The 23,589-nt window shown below is 44.8% G+C and overlaps 2 protein-coding genes across 2 annotated transcripts; both read left to right on the top strand.

Annotated features, from left to right (window-relative positions):
* Positions 1-307: 307 nt before the first annotated feature.
* LOC117143008 (putative elongator complex protein 1) lies at positions 308-4,623 on the top strand. Its single transcript, XM_033307372.1, has 6 exons — positions 308-914; positions 977-2,117; positions 2,183-3,565; positions 3,622-3,853; positions 3,922-4,292; positions 4,401-4,623. The coding sequence occupies exons 1-6, from the start codon at positions 348-350 to the stop codon at positions 4,463-4,465; spliced, it is 3,759 nt and encodes a 1,252-aa protein (XP_033163263.1). The 5' UTR covers positions 308-347; the 3' UTR covers positions 4,466-4,623.
* An 818-nt stretch (positions 4,624-5,441) lies between these two features.
* On the top strand, positions 5,442-23,419 carry LOC117143005 (mucin-22). Its single transcript, XM_033307370.1, has 5 exons — positions 5,442-5,948; positions 16,718-20,426; positions 20,855-20,951; positions 22,011-22,558; positions 22,667-23,419. Exons 2-5 carry the CDS (start codon positions 16,969-16,971, stop codon positions 22,899-22,901), a joined length of 4,338 nt encoding a protein of 1,445 aa, XP_033163261.1. The 5' UTR covers positions 5,442-5,948; positions 16,718-16,968; the 3' UTR covers positions 22,902-23,419.
* The last annotated feature ends 170 nt before the right edge of the window (positions 23,420-23,589 follow it).

The following is a 23,589-nucleotide window of genomic DNA, read 5'->3' as shown; positions in this document are numbered from 1 at the left end:
AGAGCAGAGCAGCCATCTTGCGCTAGTGTTGTTTAACCTTTTTGCTGGACTGCAGTGTGACCAGTCGGCCAATGTGCAGGAATGTAAACGGAGTTGGCGGAGCAGATCTGGCTATATAAAAGCTATGTGTGCTTGTGGCTGTTTGATATTAATGCTAAAGAAACAATAACAAATCACGAAAATTTGTATTTTACATAACCTCTTAATATTATATATTCATATTAATCTCATCATATGCATATTCACTAAAAAACATTTGATCAACGATTGAATCATTAAAGAATTATCATCGCAGTGACATTAAAGCCTCTGGTCACACAGATCCACACGTGCAATATTTACGAAATATGCGCAATCTGAAGCTGCGATATTGCAAGGAGCTGCATGCAGTGGCTCATCCCCGGCATCTGCTCCTTCAACCAGAACTAAATGGCGGTGTCTCGGACGCATACTTCGTGGTGGCCGATAACCAGATCTACGCGATTCAGGAGTCCGGAGATGTACAACCAAAAGTCATTGCCGATTTGCCGGACATAGTGGGAGTGGAGTTCTTACAGCTGGACAATGCGATCTGCGTGGCCAGTGGTGCTGGTGAAGTGATCCTGGTCGACCCCCAAACAGGGGCTACCAGCGAGGGAACGTTCTGCGACGTGGGCATAGAGAGCATGGCATGGTCGCCTAATCAGGAAGTGGTGGCCTTCGTTACCCGCACTCACAACGTGGTGTTGATGACCAGCACCTTTGACGTTATTGCGGAGCAGCCACTGGACGCAGAACTAGACCCAGATCAGCAGTTTGTCAATGTGGGATGGGGCAAGAAGGAGACGCAGTTCCACGGATCGGAGGGAAAGCAGGCTGCGAAGCAGAAAGAATCCGATTCTACATCCATCCGCGACGAACAGGAACTGAATCAGGTGCGTTTAATCTTCCATGCCAGTATAAAGAAAAACAATAATTAGTTTGGCATACCCCACAGGATGTAAGCATTTCCTGGCGAGGCGATGGTGCATTTTTTGTTGTGTCCTATGTGGCAGCCCAATTGGGACGCACCTTTAAGGTGTACGATAGCGAGGGAAAACTGAATCACACAGCCGAAAAGAGCGCAAATCTAAAAGATTCAGTTGTCTGGCGGCCTACGGGTAATTGGATTGCCGTACCCCAGCAGTTCCCCAACAAGTCCACCATAGCCCTCTTCGAGAAAAATGGCTTGCGACATCGGGAGCTGGTCCTTCCCTTCGATTTGCAGGATGAGCCGGTGGTGCAGCTGCGCTGGAGCGAGGACTCCGACATACTGGCCATTAGGACATGTGCCAAAGAAGAGCAAAGGGTGTACCTGTATACAATAGGCAACTACCACTGGTACTTGAAGCAGGTTTTGATTTTTGAACAAGCGGATCCTCTGGCACTGCTTCATTGGGACACACGGTGTGGAGCCGAACACACACTTCATGTTCTTAAGGAAAGCGGCAAGCATCTGGTCTACCGCTGGGCATTTGCTGTAGATCGAAATAATTCTATCGTGGGAGTCATTGATGGTAATCGCCTCTTGCTCACAGATTTCGACGAGGCCATAGTACCACCACCCATGAGTAAGATCGTCCTTAAATTCGAAACGTATATCAATGCCTTCATCAGCCATGGTACCAGCTTGTGGGTATACACCTGCGATCGTAAAATATACCTAAATGAACACATACATACGTTAGGCAAACAGCTACAAAAGCCCATCATGCTTATGCCCGATGCTGAGCTCTCTGGCTTGCATTTGGCCAATCTCACCCATTTTTCACCGCACTATCTGCTGGCCACTCACAGTTCAGCAGGATCCACACGCCTGCTACTGTTGTCCTATAGGGATAATGTCAACAAGCCAGGCGAGTGGTGCTATCGTGTGCACAGTTCTGTGCGGATCAACGGATTGGTGAATGCTGTTGCAGTCGCACCTTATGCCATGAATGAGTTTTACGTGCAAACGGTGAACAATAGTCACACATATGAGGTGTCGCTTAAAGCGGACAAGACACTTAAGGTGGAGCGATCTTATGTGCAGCTGAATGAGCCGGCGGACCAGATAGATTGGGTTATCGTCAAAGGATGTATTTGGGATGGTTACACAGGTATTTACAAACGAAATAATTTAAATGCAGTTCCTTTTAAATGTATTTCATATTTTCCTCCCTAGGTGCTCTCGTCACCCTTCGTAATCAGCATCTGCTCCATATGGATGGTTATCACATTGGCGAGGACGTAACTTCCTTCTGCATAGTTACTAATTATCTTGTATACACCCAGCTAAATGCGATGCACTTTGTTCGACTGGAGGATCGCCGCCAGGTGGCAAGTAGGAACATTGAACGCGGTGCGAAGATAGTAACGGCGGTGGCCCGCAAAGCGCGCGTCGTGCTGCAGTTGCCGCGCGGAAACCTGGAAGCCATTTGCCCGCGTGTGCTCGTCCTCGAGTTGGTCGGTGATCTTCTGGAACGTGGAAAATACCAGAAGGCCATTGAGATGTCGCGCAAGCAACGTATCAACCTGAATATCATTTTCGATCAGGATGTGAAGCGGTTCGTGTCCTCAGTGGGCGACTTTCTGAACGACATCAAAGAACCTCAGTGGCTCTGTCTGTTCCTCAGTGAGTTACAGAATGAGGACTTTACCAAAGGAATGTACTCCAGTAATTATGATGCGGCCAAACAGACCTATCCCTCGGATTATAGGGTTGATCAGAAGGTGGAATACGTGTGTCGGCTGCTGGAACAACAAATGAATAAGTTGGTTAGCCGTTTTCGTCTGCCTTTGATCACCGCCTATGTAAAATTGGGCTGTTTGGAAACGGCTCTTCAGGTGATTTGGAAGGTGCAGCAAGAAGATGCGTCCCTTGCTGACCAGCTACTGCAACATCTTCTTTATTTGGTGGACGTTAACGACCTTTACAATGTGGCCCTAGGCACCTACGATTTCGGACTCGTCCTGTTCGTGGCTCAAAAGTCACAAAAGGATCCTAAGGAGTTCCTTCCCTATCTCAACGAATTAAAGGCATTGCCTATAGACTATCGCAAGTTCCGGATCGATGATCATCTTAAAAGATATAATTTGGCACTTTCACATCTTGCTGCTTGCGGAGAGCAGCACTACGAGGAGGCTCTGGAGTATATCCATAAGCATGGCCTGTACACTGATGGCTTGGCATTCTATCGGGAGCACATTGAGTTCCAGAGGAACATATACGTGGCCTACGCAGATCATCTTAGAGGCATTGCCAAATTGGACAACGCCAGTCTCATGTACGAACGTGGCGGACAGTTGCAGCAGGCGCTACTTAGTGCAAAACACACTCTCGATTGGCAACGTGTTTTGGTGCTGGCCAAAAAGCTAGGTGAGCCTCTGGATCAGGTGGCCCAGTCGCTGGTGGGACCGTTGCAACAGCAGGGTCGCCACATGGAAGCGTATGAGTTGGTAAAAGAGCACTGTCAGGATCGAAAGCGGCAGTTGGATGTGTTGCTTGAGGGTCACCTGTACAGCAGAGCCATTTACGAGGCGGGTCTGGAGGATGATGATGTTTCAGGTTAGTTATTGCTATAATGAGATAGTTGCAAGTAATAACTTCTTCCGTTTAAGCAGAAAAAATAGCGCCCGCTTTGTTAGCATATGGTGCTCAACTAGAAAACTCACTGCAAGCGGATCTGCAGCTCTTCCTGGATTACAAGCAGCGGCTTTTGGACATCCGACAGAATCAAGCAAAATCCGGTGAGGGGTACATCGATGCGGATGTTAATCTGAAAGAGGTGGACCTACTGTCGGACACCACCAGTCTCCACTCCTCGCAGTACAGCGGCACTTCACGAGGGACTGGGTAATCCAACGAATGCTTCACTGCACCCGGCCAGAGTTTCACTTTTCCGTTGTGTTCCTCCTTTCCAGCAAGACATTCCGCTCAAGTAAAAACCGACGCAAGCACGAACGCAAGCTGTTCAGCCTGAAGCCGGGCAACCCCTTCGAAGACATCGCGCTCATCGATGCGCTGCACAACCACGTCACGAAGATAGCCCAACAGCAGCAGCCTGTGCGTGACACATGCAAAGCGCTCCTACAACTCGCCAGTGCCGCGGACGCAGATCCCCTGGCAGCCGCACTGCAGCGTGAATTCAAGACACTGTTGCAAGCGGTCGATGCGGCGCTGGACGAGATCTGGACGCCTGAGCTACGGGGAAACGGATTAATGGCGGATCATCTTACGGGACCCAATGTAGATTACCTTGCCCTGCAGAAGGAGCAGCGCTATGCCTTGATAAGTGGGTGTCTTGTGACAATTACAATTTCATTGCTTCGCTTAAATTGAATTCTCAAATAGGAAAAATCTCAATGTATTTTAATTTTATTGAAAATCTTTTCTTTTTCAGGTCCCCTGAAGCGCTTCAAGCCGCAGCTGATTATGATGGACTGGCAACACGAGATCCTCCAGTGAATCTTCGATGGGATCATTGGATTTGCGTGCTGCACTCATCCTCCCACCAATCCGTAGTCGTCTCAGTCTCCCACTTTTGTTTACTTTCACTGCTTTAATAATAAATGTAGCCTTGAAATGCTAATTGAATGTATCGAGATTAAACAAAACGAAGCGCAGTGGGCAGTCTAGTGTCAGTCGAATGTCAGGCAGCTGGTAAAAGTGGGCGACACGTCTCCACAAATTCCCTGCTTGATTGGAGATTATCGCATTTATTAGGGGGCGTCGGTTATTGGTATTTACACTAAGCTACGCCCTTTATATACGAATGCCAGAGAGCAAAAAATATTTCCCGATAATATCAATATCCTGTTGCCGCCGCTCTAGACAAGCATTTTGTTTGCCAAACAATAACCGTAAGTGTCTGGAACCGGTTTCAACTGTACGGGATTTGTTGTGGGCGCTCGTTGTTGCCAGGTAGACGTGATATAAACACTGGTCAAAAACGTTCTTGAATGGAGCTCGGAATAAGATTGAAATGAATATATAGTATATGTATGATATATATATTATGAATATGTGATTTATTCTTGCAATAACATTTTAATAAATTGGCAAGTTTATGTTAGTATCCTAATCCCAACATCCCCTTTAACATTGCACTTGCACTTTTCTGTTAAAGCGCTGTTAAGAGTCGCATTCAGACATGCGCATTTGCGCACACTCTTTTACACAGTGGAACTTTAGACAAACATGACAATTTTAGTGGAAAAATATAATAATATAATAAAGTTCTTTCCACTTTTTAATCCTTCTAACTGTTGATGTGTTTTTTGTTGTTGATTTGACAGAAGTCTGGCCACAGAAGCCAAATAATTTATCATATAGATTGCCTAAATCACCCACTGTGCCACTTCTCTCTCTCCCTCTCTCTTTGCTTGCTTCGCAGCCGCAGCGAGCTCCACTCTGGAGAACACAAGTTTATTAAGCAAAAAATCGCCGAACGAGTCGGACGTGTGCGCTGCTGGATGCTGGCGCTCTTTTCGCGTTCCGTTTTTTCGAGTAAACAAACACACAAAAAATATTGTTAACACAATTTTGTCTGTTCTATTGTGCGGAAATCGAGTGAGTGAGAGGGGAAGTCCACAGAAACCGCAAGCAAAAGCAACAAGCGTGTGGGAAGAGGAAATTGAAAGGGGAAGTAGGAGTATGTGTATGTGTGTGTGCGTGAAATATGGAAATTGAAAATGCACTTAATCGTGAATTAATGGCAAGCCATAGAAATCGCTCAATGGCTTAAAGTGCAAGAGAAAAGTGAGCTTTTTGTTATTGTTGTCAACGCGGAAGACAAAACCGAAAAGTCTGTGGTGGAAGTTTTAACTACGTGTATTTATTTTCGTTTTCGCAACAACAATAAGCCATCAAGCGAAGTGCTGAAATAGTCAATTTACAATTGGAGCTGCCGAGAAGTCCACATACATATATATAAAATATAAACATTTTGGTAAGTCTAGCTTGAGTCTCATTCTCTCTCTCAGCTCCGCTCTCTACACAGAAAAAATCTGGGATCACTTCAGCCAATTTTGATTGAGCTTATCATTAATCGCCATTTCTGCTAACTTTGGGTATAGTTGATAGAAATCTTAAAACAATAGATGTGTAATAATAAAAACATAAATATTGGCATTAAACACCAGACACTGACAAAAGCGTTAATATTTTTTCCTGTGCACCTGGAGAGTGGAGAGCTCGAGCACAGTGGTCAAACCCGCAAAACGACTTTCAACATCATTCGTCGCCTCGTTGTTTTTGCTATTTTCGATTGTTCTTCTTGTTGCTGTGGCAGATTTGTTGTAGTTTGTTTTTCAACTTCTGAGTTGCTGCTGTTTTTTATTTAATTACGCTATTGTTATAATCATATTTGGTTTTTGTGCGCACTTACTTAATTTTCGCACATGTGGAAACACGGCAATTATTTTATTTGAGGACTGCGAAACGTGGATCATGTCGTTCATTTACTTAGCACATTACTCAACTACTTTCTTGGTAATGAACCAATTTCTAGAATGTATTTGAAAAAATAGTCATTAAAAACAGTCATTAAGTAAATTGAACATTTTCAGTTACCTAACATAATCTGAATTAAAAAAATTCATTTAGCACGTTCGCCCCTGCACTTTTTCAATAAAAACAGTACTTTTTAACGGCCCGTTTCAATGGCAATGGCATAACACCCAAGATTCTCGGTTTTCAATCTATTCACCACCTGAAAATCTGCGGCTAACTTCAGCGGTGCGTTAACACGAGACCTCAAAGCTAAGCGATCCATTCAAGCCGCTTCAGAAGAATCCCAATCCCATCTCATTGAGAATCGAAAGCTGCCGGCGAAGGCCGCAGACAGCAATTTAATTAGAGGTTACTTAGCCAAAGACGCCGAGACGGAGGCAACAATTGTTGCAGCAACAGATGGCAGCTTGTTGCAGTTGCAAGTTGCAGCCACAGAACAAATGCGACGGCAAAGATGTTTTGAATGCATTATGCATGTGCGAACGGGCAGCATAAATCGCTGGGTAATGGGCCTGGGTTAATAAAGAAGCGTTTTGAATGCCAAATGAGTCGAGTCGACGAGGATGACGAAACATAAGTGATTTCGAAACGAAGGAAGGGCAGTACAACAAGTGCACAAAGAGAAATACTACTGAAATAAAGTTAGCTCCAAAGAATGCTAAATATCTTGGCGAATTTAACATTTTACCAAGCAAAACTAGAAAATAAAGAAAAAAGTGTTCAACACATAATTTTGTTTTCTGTGTAACATCCATGGAATGTGGTTGGCAAGAATCGGGGGAAACCGGTCTCCTGCCGGTGCCCTATTGGATTGGCCAGGCTTGAGCCGATAGCGAAGGTCTCGAGGTCTTCGACGGAGATGGAGACGGTGGCGGGAAGACTCGAAGGGGAGCCAGTGAAGAGATCGCCGGTGAGTCACGTTCGGAGCCAGATTCGAGACGTGCCTGCTTGACTTTGGCGGGCTGGCAATTGGGAATAGAAAACAGAGTGGCTATGCGCCCAGTGCATAGCTTTGCCGACGGTGCGATAATGAAAATCTTAGAAAACGAAGCGAATTCCGATTTCTGATTGCCGGAGGAAATCCTCTCGTCGTGCACTTCTGGCACGTACCCATGGGATTTGACCCCTGCTCTTTTTGTCCATATCACCTATGGTTCTATTACCTATGTATATGTTGTTCGAGGTGCTGTGATCATTAGTAGTTTATTCCATTGATGGAAAATGCTGGGGAATGAAATTACACACCGCGCAAAAGTTGAATATTAAATGTGTGAACATTGAATTCCAATAGAATTAAGATGAAGTACACGTACACGTTGAAATCATTTTTCCTAGGCAACATAAATGAACTTATGGAATCAGTTTGCTTATTAAAGCATGTAAGCACATTATTTATAGAACTGATTCATATGTGCCACTAATTCAGCTTCATTACAATTAATTATAGATTTCTTTGACCTGTATTGGAGTAGTGTATATAAAAACTCTGACGATTAACCCATGTAACTTCAGAACTGAGTGGAAGACACCTTTCTTCTGACCATCAGTTCTTCAGTTCTCGCTCCACTTTCCCGCTGCATCCCGCTTCTTGCCGAGTGGTAATTACACACCTTGATGACTCAAAATCTGTCATTAAGGCAAGAGTGCAGTTCAGTAGGTAACACACATACGGATCCCAGCCCCTCATCCGCCCATGAACCACCTCCTCTTCCGTCTTCCGCAATTTCTTCGAGAAACCCCAAGAGAGAATCCGGCAAACAACTTGCCCTGCCAACTCAGAGACCTGACCTATGAGCTTTGTCTTTAGCATTCGCATTTAGTACTGCCTTCTTCTCCGTTCGACTTTGTTTCTTTGTTGGCTTGTTGTCTTTTTGCCTTGTCGGTTGCTGCCCCACGTCTTCCATTGTTTCGACGTTTATCTCGCTTTTGGGGCAACAGTTTTGCTTCGATTTGTGCGGTTTTATTTTTGGAGCTACCTTGGAAACGTGTTCTGGCAATCGGAGAATGGAAAATGATCGGGGTTTCCACAACAAACAAAATAAATTACATTACTTAAGAGCAATATACTGTTATGGCCCCGATTCCCTACAGTGGGCGTCGAATTAAATTACTCAATTGAAAAGTCTTTGACTCTTGGCATTATTCTTCACTTTTCACCCACTCTTCCGACTCGAGCCGGCTTAATTAAATTAAAACTATAATTGTTTTGTTGACAGGTAGACTCCATGTCAATGAACCAAGACAATACACTGGTGGCATCTCTGGAAGAGATCTGGATTTCTGTCAGGTGGCCATTTTTCGGGACAACTGATATATATATGTATATATCTTTGTTCTGCTGCCTTTCCGTTGCCATTGTAATATTAATTCAATTCTAGACACTTGCCGGGTGAACAATCGCCAAACACTTGGGCACTGATTGAGCCTAATTGAATTAAGAGCACTTTGCCAGTTACATCTTCACTTGGGTCTGCCATGCAGGAAGTCAACCTTGTGTTACAGTATCCACTGAATAAAAATAGAATTATACATATATTCAAACATTCATTCATTTGGGCAACTGTGGCATACTCAAATGCTGAACATTCTTATTAAATGGACACACCTACAGAGGAATAAATCAACTTTTTCATATCGTTTCTCTGAACAGCTCCTGTCACCTTATGAGCTCATATATGCTGGCAGTTTATGGAGTAGCTCAAGGCAGCCTTTGAACTAGTTTTGCTTGCCTTTCATGCGACTTGAAAGCCAAACCATTTAGTTGACTTCGGGTTTCTTTTGCCATTTCCTACACATAACCCCACAGATGTTGCCTCAAATGGGAGCATATGTGTGTTATTTATGCGCTTATTTGAGTGTATGCCACCACCACCTTCTGCATTCTTAATACCGCCTTTTTGTTTTTGTTTACCTTTCGGGCCTGGAAATGTGCTCGCCAGTGCAATGCATTTGCCGTTTGTTTACGCTACGTACGTATCCGAAAGATACACAACTCTGGTGCCATATTTCATCATTTGAATGCCTCGAGCATCTCTCAGATGCATTTGCATGCAAAGTGGGTCCCCAATCTTATAACCACTTTGCATGCCAAATACTGCAAATGTTTAACCTTTTTCTCGGTGCAATTTAGCGAAACATTTCTGGGGTTTTTTCTGAGCATTACTTGTTTTTATAGCACTTGGCCTTTGGGTTTCTTCTCTAAACAAATTCTCGCTAACACAAAACCCGTTTCTCAGATTCTATAGGGTTGGGTCCGGTTACGTACTTTGTTTTATGAAATGCAAATGAATTTATATGGGTTCGATTATACGCGACTTCAGCACCAATTAACACTTAACAAACGACGCAAGTGATCAATTTCTTGGAGTGTATACGCACCTACTATGATGGCGAATTTAGGAAAACGTTAATGCCCTTCCATTTGGGTCTGCCCCTTTAATCCCTGTCTGAATTCCCGATTAACAGAGCTGTGCTAATAAATTATCTACACAAACCTTGAACCCTGGGTGTTTGAAATGAATATTGCACACCGTCTTCAATTAGCACGCAGCTTGGCAATGGGAGATTCGCGTGCAAAGTCGAGGAAACCCCGAAAAAACTTTGACCCAAAAAGAGGTAAAATCCCCCGTATTAAATAATTTTTTAGGTGACGATTGAGGTTAAATTAACAAAAGCAAAGCATTTTGATACAAAAAAGCGTATTATATTATGATACTCATATGTTTTTTTTTAAAACCTGCCTTGTTATTTGTTTAGGTAAATAGTAATTCGCTCTTTGTTCGAGGAATTTTCTTTCTGTGCAGCGACAAAGAGTTGGGGAAAGTGTCTGGCTAATTTGTGAAAAGTAATAACATTAGGCCAAAAGAAAAAGTGCCAAAAAAAAAAACTCGTAATTGTATCGGGAGGCGTGGGAGAAATCTCACTCTCCGCCTCGGCTTCAGTAGCTACCAAACGAAAGTCTTCGAATTGATGGTTATATAACCCATCTGGATCTACCAGGTAACGCCCACCGGATGATTCTCCGGCGACATCAGCTGGCTCTCTCCACATTTAACACTCTTTAGCAAACGAACGAAACTCGTTTGGCACGCGGGGGGAAAACTTGTCGCTGGCTGCTGTGGAAAATTGGAAATGTATCTATGAGATACGCGATGGAGCGAAAAGTAAAAGTGCTTCGGCGGCGGCTTCCACTGCGCCCACTTTTGCTTTCTTCCGCCGCGTCTTCAGCCGTTTAGCTTCCATTGAGCCGTAAAGTGGCAAGGCGGTGCAAATAGCTGCTTGCCTTGCGAAAAGTCTGCCAACTGTGCTGCAACAACAACTGCATTGTTTTGGACCACATCCAGCCCCTTCTGAGCACCTTCCCAAATGACAGCTCCTACGTAACAATGAATGAGCCCACATGAGTCACGTCCACGGTGCATTCCCAGGCCCACAACAACTCCCAACCAGCAAACCAAGAGCCAAAGACCAAACACAAACCCCAAAACCCGGGGCATGCGTGAAACGTTAGCTCATCTGTCGGTGGGGTAACCTCAATTCGGTTCACTTTGCGGCTGCGCTGTAACTCCAACTGCCCGCCCCCTTCAGCTGCCCTTCTCCCTAGCCGCAGTTAACCCACTGAAGACCGCTGGTACCAGTATGTACTAACAATTGTTTGGTCACCTCTAAACTTAGATATAATTATCTTAAACATTTTATTTAGTCAGATATGATATACCATACTCGAAACTCGAAGTGTGCGATGTAAAGCAGCGTATTATCATTTATATAGATAGAATTAAATCAGACTTTGGGCATGAAAATGGGCATGGGTTAACAAGCGGCGAAGAGCGAGCCCCGAATCTAGTACACGTTACAGCCACGTTCGTAGATCGGCCAGCATGAAGAAACAACAGCAATGCTGCAGAGTGGTTGGTTACCTTGTTTTTGGCCAGTCACCAGCGTGGACAGTAGCCCTCGTGCCAGTTCCAATTTGTCGAGCGCTTTTCGACTCGGACTGGATTGGTTTCGTGACATTCAAATCGTTTGGTTCCAGGCCGTGCATAAGGGCAGCCACCGATCGAGGGGCATTAGTTCGGACATGGTTTTCCCAGCAGTGAGTTATTGCAGCACTACCGACGAAATGACGAAATCCTGCTACCCTGGCATTTTATTAGGGCAACACCATTAGAGACATTAATAAACCGCTTACCCATTATCGCTCGATCGCAATTGCTTTGCACAAAGGAGAGCAAATTAAAAGCGAACCAAGCAAATTTGTCAATTTCGAGGTAAATGCAACTTGTGGCGATTCATTGCTATCCACTAAGTTGACAAATGTCGACTGACAATGGAGTGGAATCGCGGGGAGGTGGAGCATGTTTTCTATAGCGACGCCGGGTGACCCAAAATGTTTGGCGGGGGAGACATTAGAATGGGAACATGAAATATGGACGCATTAGATGGATATCTATGTAGTCGTGCATATCAAACACTAACAAAAAATTCGTATCGGATTTCAGTAAATCAAAAATGTATCTAAAGATGAAGAATTTTAACTGTTTAAATACATACATTAATTATGAATTGCAGTTAATTCTAGCTTAATCCCAATAACAACAAAGAGTTCTATAAGTTTTTTTGGTGGCCATGAGATTTAGTGGCTGGGAAAATAATGTTGATAGCTTGAATTGAAGTATCTCTTAACATGATTTCAAGCTAGTTTCTTTAAGTGCAGGCACTCGTGTGTCTATTTTGCATTTGTTGTGCGGCTTGCGCCTGAGCTGCAGCGCTTGCCTAATTGTTCAATTGCATTAGGGGCAATTATGCGGCTGACATACATGTGTGTATCTGAGCCCAAGTCTACGAACACATGCGCTAGTCATTAGAGTAATTGCACAGATACAGATAAGCTGACAGAGACACAACGGCGGCCCAGCGGACAATTGTTGTCCAAATTTGACGTTGGCCCAACTTGCATATTGCGTGGCCAATATATATCCTTATCGAGGCATCTAAAGAGCTTTGACCATCGCCTCAGAATTCAGGGGTTACTTTGATGGAAGATATGCTATGAACGGAATGACAGTTTCTTGCTTCTAGAACAATATGAACAACATTCAGTGCGCATCATAAAGGCTTTTATGAATACCAAATGAAAAACATCTGCTGTGATAAAGTTGGACTATCTAAAATTCAGAAAATATCAAGCGAATATTGTGGAAAAGTGTTATAAAATCTCAATTTTTTCTAAACGTATACACAGCATTAATGCTTAAACTCATTTGCGATTTGGCCATGTTGTTGCTGCTACCAGCTGGTTGGTTCAATAAACGCCAATGGTAGGGCCAACAAGGTCAAAACTGATGAAGGCGATCGTTTAGTGCACATGGAAAAAAAGATAATATTGTATGATATATAATATCTGCTAAAAAAAGATCAAAATAACACATGCATAAGTTGTTTTAGTTAATGAAACGTATGTAGCTTTTGATGATATTTATGCAGATAGTTTAAAACAGATTAAAGAACTGAATACGAGAATATCTCTTATCTGATGTAAGCTAAATATAAGTTCAGCACATAAGCAAGATTGGCTCAAGATTCACTCATTAAAACATTTAATCTTAATGACATTGAAAAATGTGTTAGAATGTGATTAAAACGTTCCAATCTGGAAAAGATTTTCTCGCTGTATATCAGAAACATTCAGATATCCGCGGTAGCAGATAAAGCAGTTGACCGCTTTGGATATTCGAGATTGAGTTTGATTTCATTGCGGGTTTCGATTTCTTTTATGAACCTAATCGCGTTGAAAGTTCAGCTCGAGGCAGAGTATCGCTCATTGTGGCTTCGATTTTCCTCCGAAAAGAAAGAAAATTGTCTAAAAACGCGTATGCGAATGAAGCATGATATAAGCAAATGTCATGCAAATGAGTCATCGTCAAACCGCATCAATGGATACAAATTTCGGAGGTATGGGATAGTGGATTTGAGTGATTGAGGTCTGCATCCCATAATAATGCTATGATACGCATGGGAAGTTCGTAAATAGAAAATAATGATTGACTCATTCGAAACGAGTTACTTCCGTGGATACTTCTCGCAACAGTTAGGTCCATAGAGCAGCGGTAAATCCGAATCCAAATCTGAAAAAACAAAAGAAGTCCCAAATACAAACTATATGGCACTAATGCCACAGTTATCGTTTGAGCGTGCGACGCCTCGCATTCTCCATCACACTTCGCTGATTTTGGAGCGGCACAAGCCGCGCTCGCAATTCATTATTGATAACATCTCCATCTTCATCGCCGTCCTCAGCGAGCATCGCAGAAATGCCAAGAACGCAGCTTTGGCAAACGTCTATCTCAGACTCCCAGCTAACTGTTGGCATTCTTTGGAATTCTATTTGGAGCCGGGAGTCTGCGTGCGTAGTCCGTCATTTGGGTTAAGATAGATGCGGCTGTGGATTATGCTGGTAATTCAAGCTAAATAAGGCTAATTCCACGAAGCTTAGTCATTTGAAGAGTAGAATCTGATCTTCCACTATACACCTACATATCAAAACTTTTCTGTTTTAAGAAACTCTTTGTGTCTTTAAATCTTGTCCATCTTCCTTCCATTAAAGTGCTGCTCATCGTTTTCCAAATGTCAATAATCGCCATTCGATCATATAATCGTTTCCAGTTTAAGCATATTTTGGACTAAGCCAGCTTTGACTAAAGCTAGCTTGGGAAAATTCCCAATAATCTTTTCTCTAACGATCCAATGCCTGGCAGTTTGATCGCTCAAAGCTTCTGCTCATCAATCACCAGTGCAGATCGAGCCATGATTGCCCAGTAGTTGGCTGTCATTATCACCGGCCACAATAACAACTACAACTGCCGAGATCATTAAGATACCAGGCGATCGCCAGCCATTCTCCACATCCATCGTGATCGCAATGCAAGTGAAATCATAATTGCAAATCGAAATCGAAGCGTCTTTATTGGGCCGCAAAAACTGGTTTAGCATTCTCTCGCGATCATCCTCGATCCAGCCGATCGTTATCGGTGGATTTTCAGTATTTGGAGTCGGAGTCGGATGGCGATCCCAAGTCGGAGAATTCTGAGCCATTCGTTCATCCTCAGTGCGTGCTGCTCAAGCGGAAATGAGTCTACTCCGACTTCGACTCCCCAGCGAGCTTGTTTCTCTAATGCTGATTTCTGTTTACATCTCGTACATGCACCGGCTCCCCAGTTCCCTGCTCCAGCAGTTCACTGCCAATGCCACGATGCACTTGATTCCCCCGATCGAGTCACGTTTCCAACGGAGACCAAGACCCAGCGCCCGCGGGTACTTGGGTTTCATTTGGGTTAAGTGGAGGGTTCAGGTTGCGGACACTGCCTTCCTGGCACTCTCTTGCCCCCGGCTGTGGTTCACTGTATCAATGGGTTGTTCTATCTTTGGTCGGTTCTTCTTAATTAATACATCCGAGTGGCTAAATGTCGAGAGTATTCATTTCTGTAGCTTGATCGTGTGTAGTGGCGCCAATGTGCATTCTGTGCTTAGTTTCGGTACTACAAAAATCAGACAAAATTACTGCATACTCTCGGGCGCAAAACGAAAATACTTTCAGTGCAAATGGAACTATCTATTTAATTGATATCCAATAAAATACAGTTTGTTGTTGTAATAATGAAAAATATTTGAAATATAAATAAAATAATATAAAATATGAAATATATAAACGTGTTCGTGTTATTTATCTTAATGATATACGTAGCTTTTAATTGAGAAATTATATTCTTTGAAACAAACACCTAATAGCCAGATCCTCCCTTTCTTAACATCAAACAATCGTAGTTTTAAGAACATACTTTACATACCCCAGCCATATTTTTAAAGTCAATAAATCATAGCTCCAACCAGTGGCTATTTTATGCCCTTTACAACTCACCGCTGGCCTCCAGTGACAACAATATTACCGATAATTGTTTACCTTTGCCGCTGCTGTTTTATCAGCACCAGCGTTGACATTCAAAAATATAAAAATAAAATTACAAAATACCTCGCTGTGATTTTGTCCCTGTCTGGCTCAAGCAAATCTTATCTGTGGGCATACAGGTGCATAAATATATATATGTATATATATTTAGCGGTATTAGTCAGCGGTCGCATGGCAAAAAGCCAGCTGAATGGAAGTGCTAAGCTGCAAAACTCTACTATTGTGTGAAGTTGCCAACACATTTGCAAGAAAGTAGCACCATTTAAGTTATTAACACTTTCATTCTGAACGGAACGGTGATACAGAAGGGGTGGCGCCACGCCTGAATATCGCACCACCATAGTAGCATAGGGCAACGTCATTAATGACAAGCAACCACCAACCACTTGGGGTTTTTAGGTCTAATTGCTGACATGGGGGTAGGCCTATGTGCCCCAGGTGACTGGAAAAGCATAGCAGCGGCTTTTCCACCTTGAGGTGGATGGTTGCATGCACTATTGACATGACATCGCTCGGATCGGCAGATAACAACGCCGCGATAACCATGGCAAATGAAGTCGGTAAACTCGCGCCCTCCGCGGATATTTTCGTATAGTTATTATTGGGTGGCTCTGTTTGCAGTTCGACTCGAATACTTCAACTCCCAGAGCAACTTTTGATGGGTTCGCCGTGGTGGAGGCCGTGGTTGAATGAACCTTATGCACTTCGTTCCATGACATCGATTTGGCTTATATGAATGGCCCGCAACTCCAAGTTGGAGCCATAGTTGTTGTGTGGGTGGAGATGGCGATGGTAAACACTTTGATGTGAACTATTTTTGGCCACTCGGTACGATGAACCTTTCGGGCTTCCTTGACATTATTTATTATGGGAAATTCCGAACTGAACTTGAGAAACCAAAGATTAGTATCATATTATCTATATGTCGAAGTATAAGTTATAAAATATTTCTAAAATTACTTAGCTTTTTTATTTTATTACTCCTAAACGAGCCACTTGGCCTTGAACTTGTGGGTAAAAAGCATTATATTTCGGGGAATGCGGAACGTGTCATTAATCACATTAATTATAGTTATGGAGAGCTCCACTTATAGAAAGGGAAAGCTTTCCAAGGAATACTTACGCGTACTGGCATCCAAAAATGTCAGGCTAATTATGGGGAATTAGTACGTATATAGAAAACAAAATGCATTCAACCTGAAATTCTTGTGGCTAATTAGTTTGCTTTTTTTCTCTTCCAGGTGTATTTTATGGAAATTGAAATGGAAGCAAAACACTGAAATATGTAATATAAGGAATAAATTAGTGCAAATTGCTAAAAATAAAAATGAGAAAACAAACGAAAACAGAAACCCAATAACTCAAGCTAAAAGGTGGAAATAAATAGCAGCGATTTGAGGCTCAGTCGAACGTGGAATTGACTTGACCCACAGAGGTGCACGAGCAGAAAGAGATAGATACAGCGCCGTAGAACGAGAGGCAGCGACATACGATGCGTGTGGTTGGGTGGCTCAGAGGTGGCTTAATGCTCGCCCTGGCCGTAATGGTAACGCAGGCACGTTTCATTGCGAAAAGAGAAACCACCGGCTTGGAGCAGGCGATGGCTTCCACTTCCACTTCCACTGACCCTGACATTGTTAAGGCGCCCAGGGAAAGTGGGAGCGGCAGGGAACCGGTCGCAATAAAGGCAGAATCCGATATGTTCAGCTCACAAACCAATATTGGAGATGAAAGAAGCGCAAAAACTGTGAATCAAACCGAAACCCAAACTGCTAGTCTGAAAGAGAATCTCAAGGAAACGACGGCAGCCTTCGAGAAAAATGAGTCCAGCAACACCACCGAAAAAATGATTAGTGAGATGGAACTCAAACTGAAGGAGGCGGAAACCAGGGAACCTCACTTAAATGGAGTTCAAGTGGATCCCGTAAAAGAACTGAAGGACAAGGAAGCTTCTGCTCATGCGGCAATGGAAGAGTCACGCATCACAACCACGTCTCAGTTGGATCAAAACCCGACCAATGTGACAGATAAGAAATCCACAGAAGATGAACGTCTTTCGAAAGAGATTTTAAGCACAACCACTGAACATATTCTGTTAACCGAGAAAGCCCTTCAAAAAGATGTAGTCATAACAACCTATCCTTTAAGAGAGGCACAACCTGAGATTAAGGATAAAACCACAGAAACTGCGGCAAGCGAAAAGTCCACCCTCCCATTAAAACCAGTAACTGTTGAAGTTCCAAGCACCACAGAGCGAGTGGTCAATACCACAACCACTCGATCCTCCGATCATGGCCGTTCCATGCAATATTCTTCCACCACTGAAGAATGGAGACAATCTCTTGCTGCAGTTACACCCATGAAGTTGATGCCCCTAACCATGACTTCTGCACCGTCCAGCACCACTTCCACTTCAACGCCTTCGCCAACCACGTCAGTTTCCTTCGCCTCCAACGAGAATGTCATCGAGGAGTCCACTTCAAAGTCAGAGGTGCGTCAATTGCCTGAGAAGCGAGCCAAGTTTATAAGTGAAAACTCCACAAATGCCCAACAACTTACACTACCCAACACAGCAGAGGTGTGGAGTCTTGCTGGAATGAAGGCGGTACCGAAGGCACCGATAATTACCACAACCAGCGTGCCACTCCTTAACCACACTGATCTCGCAAATGATATAGACATGCCCCTCAATAAAACGGAGCTGCACAAGGAGAAGAATCTCCTGGATTGGATGAACATTGCCATGCTGCCATTGACGCCCGAGAATCGTACCGAATTTGTGGTCAGAACCACTCTGGATGCCACCGAGGGAGCCACCCAGGCTACTACCGAAGCTTTGGCAGTGGAAAACCATTCCAAAAGTGATATTACAGTAGGATTGGAACAGGATAACGTCACAACAGCAAGGACAATGCCTTCAACACCTGATCCTGGATCGATGGACCTGAATATGACGACCACAACTGTGCGCACGCAGCAATTGGAAGTTCCCATGGTGAAAAAGATGGCCGATGCAGCCAATGCCAAGTTGACAGATGCGGTTACAGAGCCTCAAAGGGAAACAGAAGCAGCAACAGAGGCTGTAACATCGGTTACATTACCCGAGCAACATGCAACATCTACCGTTACAGCGAGGGTTGATTCCACACAAACGGAACTGTTGAATGTTACCACAGCAGCAGTAGGAGCAGAGTCAGGTGAAATTTCTAAGGCAAATTCAACAGATACGTTATCAGCAATGACAAGCACAACTACTACCACAGCAAGACCCATGTCTGTGGAACATGTAACACCTGAACCAGACATGGAGGCAACAACATCACAGGCCACAACAGCTGCAACATCAAGTGGAACCACGGAGGCAGCAGCAATATCATCGACAACGGCAGCAACTCCGGTTGTCTCAGAGGCAGCAACAGCAGCAGAAGCATCGGCAACATCTGAGGCTACAACAGCTGCAACATCGAGTGTTGCAACCACCGCCAGCACAACCGAAGTGGCAATGAAAGCGACTCAAATCAGCAACATCAGCGACGACAACGATAACGACGATAACAGTAACGACGTCATCGTTGCCACAACCAAATTTCCAGAGACAGAGAGCGAGCAGGCAGCAACAACGGCGAGCGTTGAGCCAACAGCGACAACGGTTAGTGTGCGAGTGGCTGGCGAGGTGAGCACTTCGATTCGGCCAGAAATCATCGTTACCAGTACGCGGAATAGTACGATCGCGGGCACAAGTACATCGGCGACAAGTGTAGCAACACCCACGCAAACGGAAATTGCGCAAATTAGCAATGAAGTGAATTTGGAGGCAGTGACAGTGAAGACGAGCGACGGCTCGAGCGATACGAATGAGTTAAGAACAGCTGAGAAAACCGATAACGCGGTCAATAACAGTGTGGCCATAACAGAGAGCGAGTTGGGGGCATTGGCAACAGCAGCGGAAACCAACCCCACGACAACCACCAGTCTGCTCAGCGACGTGAGCAAGTTGAGCAAGGAGCACGAGTCCTCGCTGGAGACCAATAACATAGGCGAGGCGTCTCCCGAATCGACGACACCAGCCACTGTTGCAACGGATGTGAGCACAGCAGCGGCGGCAGCAACAGGTGGCCAGGAAATCGTGAGGGAGGGTCAACATCATGAGGGACAACAGGTGGTTGATGAGCAGGACACAGAGCAGCAGTTAGCCAAGACGACGATGGCGGTGACAACGACAACGACAACAACAACAACCAGTGCGACAACCACTACAACCAGTACAACAACAACCACAACGGAGACGCCGTTAACCACCACAACAATGCAGCCGGTGGAGATAAGTCTACTGGACGATAGCACCACCAGCACCACAACGACAACCACAACACCTGCACCACCCACGCGTGTGTACTCCGAGTCCTCAACGGTGGCAAGCACCACCAGTAGCAGCACCACCGTGCTGCCAGAGACGACAACCGCATCCACGCAGTCACCAAGTCAAATGCCACCCACATTCATGGCTCCATATCCCAACGAACTGGACCACATGCAGACCAATGCCCAGGGCAATGGGACGGACGTGAATGTGATCATAGCCATCACGGTGAGCGTGATCGGTGTGGTGGCCCTCATCCTGCTGGTGGCATTCCTCTACTTGATGCGCAAGCGCCAGAAGCAGACGTCCTACGGCCAAAGGTGTCGCCCTGTGAGCTTGGATGCCTACTCCCTGGACAACGTCTCGGTGCTGGGCAGTGTGAGGCGTAAGGGTCGCGATGTGAGGGCCTCCAAGCGCACTTATGGCAATGCCGCCTTCGATGATCCCTCGCTGCGGCACAATCTACTGACCGCCAGCGAACTGGCCCGCTTCGTGGAGCGGCGCTCCGACGTCTTCGAGGAGTTCCGGGACGTGCCGCAGATCATAGCCAGGGCGGACGAAGTGCCACCTGGTTGTGAGGACAAGAACCGGTAAGTAAAATGATATTAATCGTTGCTGGGAAAGTGAATACCGAATAATAATGGGCGTTTAAAGTACCCTTATCATTAAAGGGCTGGGTCACACTTTTGTAATCTTGATGATTTGATAACACGTTTGTGATATGATTAGATTAGGCCTAGTTCAATGGTAGATAATTAAATGTTGCTTGTGACGGTACAATTTTATGTAAACTTAATTTATTCAGAAACGTCTAGCTTGTTGTTTTCCCCTAACCGGTACTCACTGTAATTAAGGGTTCACTTTCTCGGCACGAGTTCACATCGAATTGTCGAATCAATTACAATACTGATCTCTGGCACATCTCTTCCTGCTTTTTCCGACCGAACCCATAACAACACCGCTCCGACGACAATGGTGACTCAACGCCTCGACCTCGAACTGGAAATGCGAACCGCAGCTACGCCAACGTGATTCCGCTTCCTGAGACGCGGGTGGTGCTCCAGCGGCAAGGCGACGATGACAAAACGGAATACATTAATGCCAATTATGTGCGGGTAAGTAACCGAGGCAGAGTCTCCCAAGTGGGCGGCGGATCAGCTCATCCGAAGCTAGACAAACAATCGGCTAGGCGCTTTCTCACACACATGTGTAGAGTGGGTGGATGATTGATATGTGGAGGTATGGAGGCATCTTGGAGCGCACATTACAAACATACGTATGTACATATGTGGCGAGCCTTGCATGACGCCCTGCCCTAACTGGAATCTTTGGGCCTCTCGAGGGCCATTAAACATGGCGCCCGAATAATTACACGCCCGATGAGACTCACCTGCTAGGTGCTCCTCTGCTGGCCGTGACTGTGAAATAGGCTCATCGTCTTTGTTGCCCAGATCCGTGCAAGCAAATGGGCCCCTCTGCGAAAAGCAGCAGATAATAACTGCGCCAAGGGAAAGTGCCAGCCAAGATCAACGAAGTGTGAATGCCCTTACATCATGCTACGCCCCCATGCGCTCAGCTACAAGAAGTCACTTAGAAAACAGCAAACTACTTTGCATTCAAAAGCTTTGATTTGATATGGATAAATGCAAGCTCCTTATCTAATAATCAGAACAGGAATAGTATGATTGTAAACATTAGTAATCTGAAAAAAAGAGTCTTGGTTTTAGGCAAGTATTCCCACTATAGATTATTTAAATAATTAAATAGTGATGAATTGTGCAGGACGTGTGTCCAGCAAGTTGGATGTTTCAGTTGTTAACCAAAACGCACTTTAAACAACTGCATTGAAGCGCGACGCGGACGATGCAGTGCAGCGCATTCATGCGAATCATTTCGAGCGCTCATCGGCATTGCACCTGGCGATAACCTGAGCATGTCGAGATTCAAGCAGCAGAGGTCTGTTGTGCGATTTTATGGTATCGTTTATCTGAGGGGCGCGCATAGCTGATCGCCAGTCATTGTGTGGGCAGGGGTAGAGTTAAGCCGCAATAGGTTTTAATTGATGGTTACTTTACTCAGACTCGTTGTCTTTGTGCCGAAAAGCGCTGAATAGTTTAAAATTCAAATAATACTAGCATTCCAACAAATTTTGATACCTTTTCCGATCACTTTAGGGCCCGAGAGATGCACCAAACTACTACATAGCTTGCCAGGCGCCGCTGGAGAGCACGACCAGCGATTTCTGGCGGATGATCTGGGAGCAGCAATCGCGGGTGATCATCCAGGCAACAGATCTCAGTGAGAACGGCATTGAGAGGTGCGCCGAGTACCTGCCACCGTCGGCGACTCTGGACAATCATAGCAGCTATGGCGATTACCAGGTGACCCTCAAGCATCGCGAGGTCAAGGATCGCTATGCCATTTCCACATTGGTGCTGAAGCGAGTGGATGGCGAGGAGAGCCGTGAGCTCACACACTACTGGTACAAATGGCCGGAGGCGGGTGTACCGGCCGAGGAGGCGCCCATCATTGCCATGCTGCTGGAGGCGCGATCCTCGCTGAAGTCCTACTGCCTGGAGCAGGCCAACGAGCTGCGCGAGAAGTCCGCGACCCTGGAGACATCAATGGATGCGGACGGTAGCAAAGCCGAGGCGGGCAGCACGTCCAGCCACGAGATTAATGGAAACATCTCAAGTCGAAGCGGAACACGCAGTCAGCAGGGGTAGGTTGACATAATCCACATCTCCATCCATTCATACAAAGCAGTCGTTGTGTGTTGCATGGCTTTTTAATGTTCTGTGTCTTAACTTCTTCGTCTCTCCCCCTGTAGACCGCTAACCGTTCACTGTTCTCCAGGCACGGGACGAACCGGTACCATTATAGCGTCGGACATGGCCATCCGCAGTCTGGAGACCCCGAAGCGGTCCGTGGACATCCCCCAACTGGTTTACTACGTGCGACGCGGACGTGCCAGCGCCGTGCAGACCAAGGAGCAGTATGAATTTATCTACAAGGTGGCCAGCATGTATGCGGCCAAGATCACAAATCTGTCCAATGACAACTGAATGCCAGATGTCAGTGTCAGCGGCAGAGCCCATCGAGTGGAAACCGAATTTGCGATTGAGTTCACCTTTCACCCTTCCAGCACTGATCAATGGGACCCTTTGTAATAATAGTAGCTATGTTTTATACGAGATATTAGTGTAAATTAGTATTATGCTTGAATGTTGGCACCTAATTAAGCGTAGGCGTCGTTGTATGTCGGGCTTTAAATATCATTTAAAATGTATGTATTCCTTTATTATTGTGATATAATCGTACATTCGTATATCTCCTGATAATCTGTTGCATATTTATAATGTCAATTTTTGTTTTTGCACTGTCAAGAGCTCCGGGGCCATATAATCCGGAGCAAATGATCATTATTTGGAGCTCTCCTTATTTTAAGAAAGTCAAATATGTAATCAAACAATGTGTGTATCTATTTTAAACGAGCTTTAATGTATGTAAGTTATTTTTAAGTCCACGCCGAGCTGTACTGTACTCATATTATTGTAAATTACAAGAAAAAATATGTCCAGCAGTGGTTTCTGAAGTTTTGAATTTCGCGGGCTTTGCATTTAAGTGAGACCTTATCTGATTGGGGCTTAACTAAGAACCTATTCTAGACTTCTTTCTCTTTCTCTTATTTACATAAAATTTATTTGATTACAAATTTTTTCAAAGTTTAAAATTTTAATCTCTAAATTTCGT

The sequence above is a fragment of the Drosophila mauritiana genome, chromosome 3R (genome assembly GCF_004382145.1).
Source record: "Drosophila mauritiana strain mau12 chromosome 3R, ASM438214v1, whole genome shotgun sequence".
Taxonomy (NCBI): domain Eukaryota; kingdom Metazoa; phylum Arthropoda; class Insecta; order Diptera; family Drosophilidae; genus Drosophila; species Drosophila mauritiana.
Note: the sequence above shows the minus strand (reverse complement) of the source record. Positions and strands in the feature narration are given on the sequence as shown.

Bases quoted from the DNA above. Each gene is read 5' to 3' on its own strand.
- LOC117143008 (XM_033307372.1), top strand. From the start codon at position 348: ATGCGCAATCTGAAGCTGCGATATTGCAAGGAGCTGCATGCAGTGGCT. The intron at 2,118-2,182 runs GTATTTACAAAC...TTTCCTCCCTAG, and splicing joins TATTTGGGATGGTTACACAG to GTGCTCTCGTCACCCTTCGT. The intron at 3,854-3,921 runs GTAATCCAACGA...CCTCCTTTCCAG, and splicing joins GGCACTTCACGAGGGACTGG to CAAGACATTCCGCTCAAGTA.
- LOC117143005 (XM_033307370.1), top strand. From the start codon at position 16,969: ATGCGTGTGGTTGGGTGGCTCAGAGGTGGCTTAATGCTCGCCCTGGCC. The intron at 20,427-20,854 runs GTAAGTAAAATG...TGCGAACCGCAG, and splicing joins GGTTGTGAGGACAAGAACCG to CTACGCCAACGTGATTCCGC. The intron at 20,952-22,010 runs GTAAGTAACCGA...CGATCACTTTAG, and splicing joins TTAATGCCAATTATGTGCGG to GGCCCGAGAGATGCACCAAA.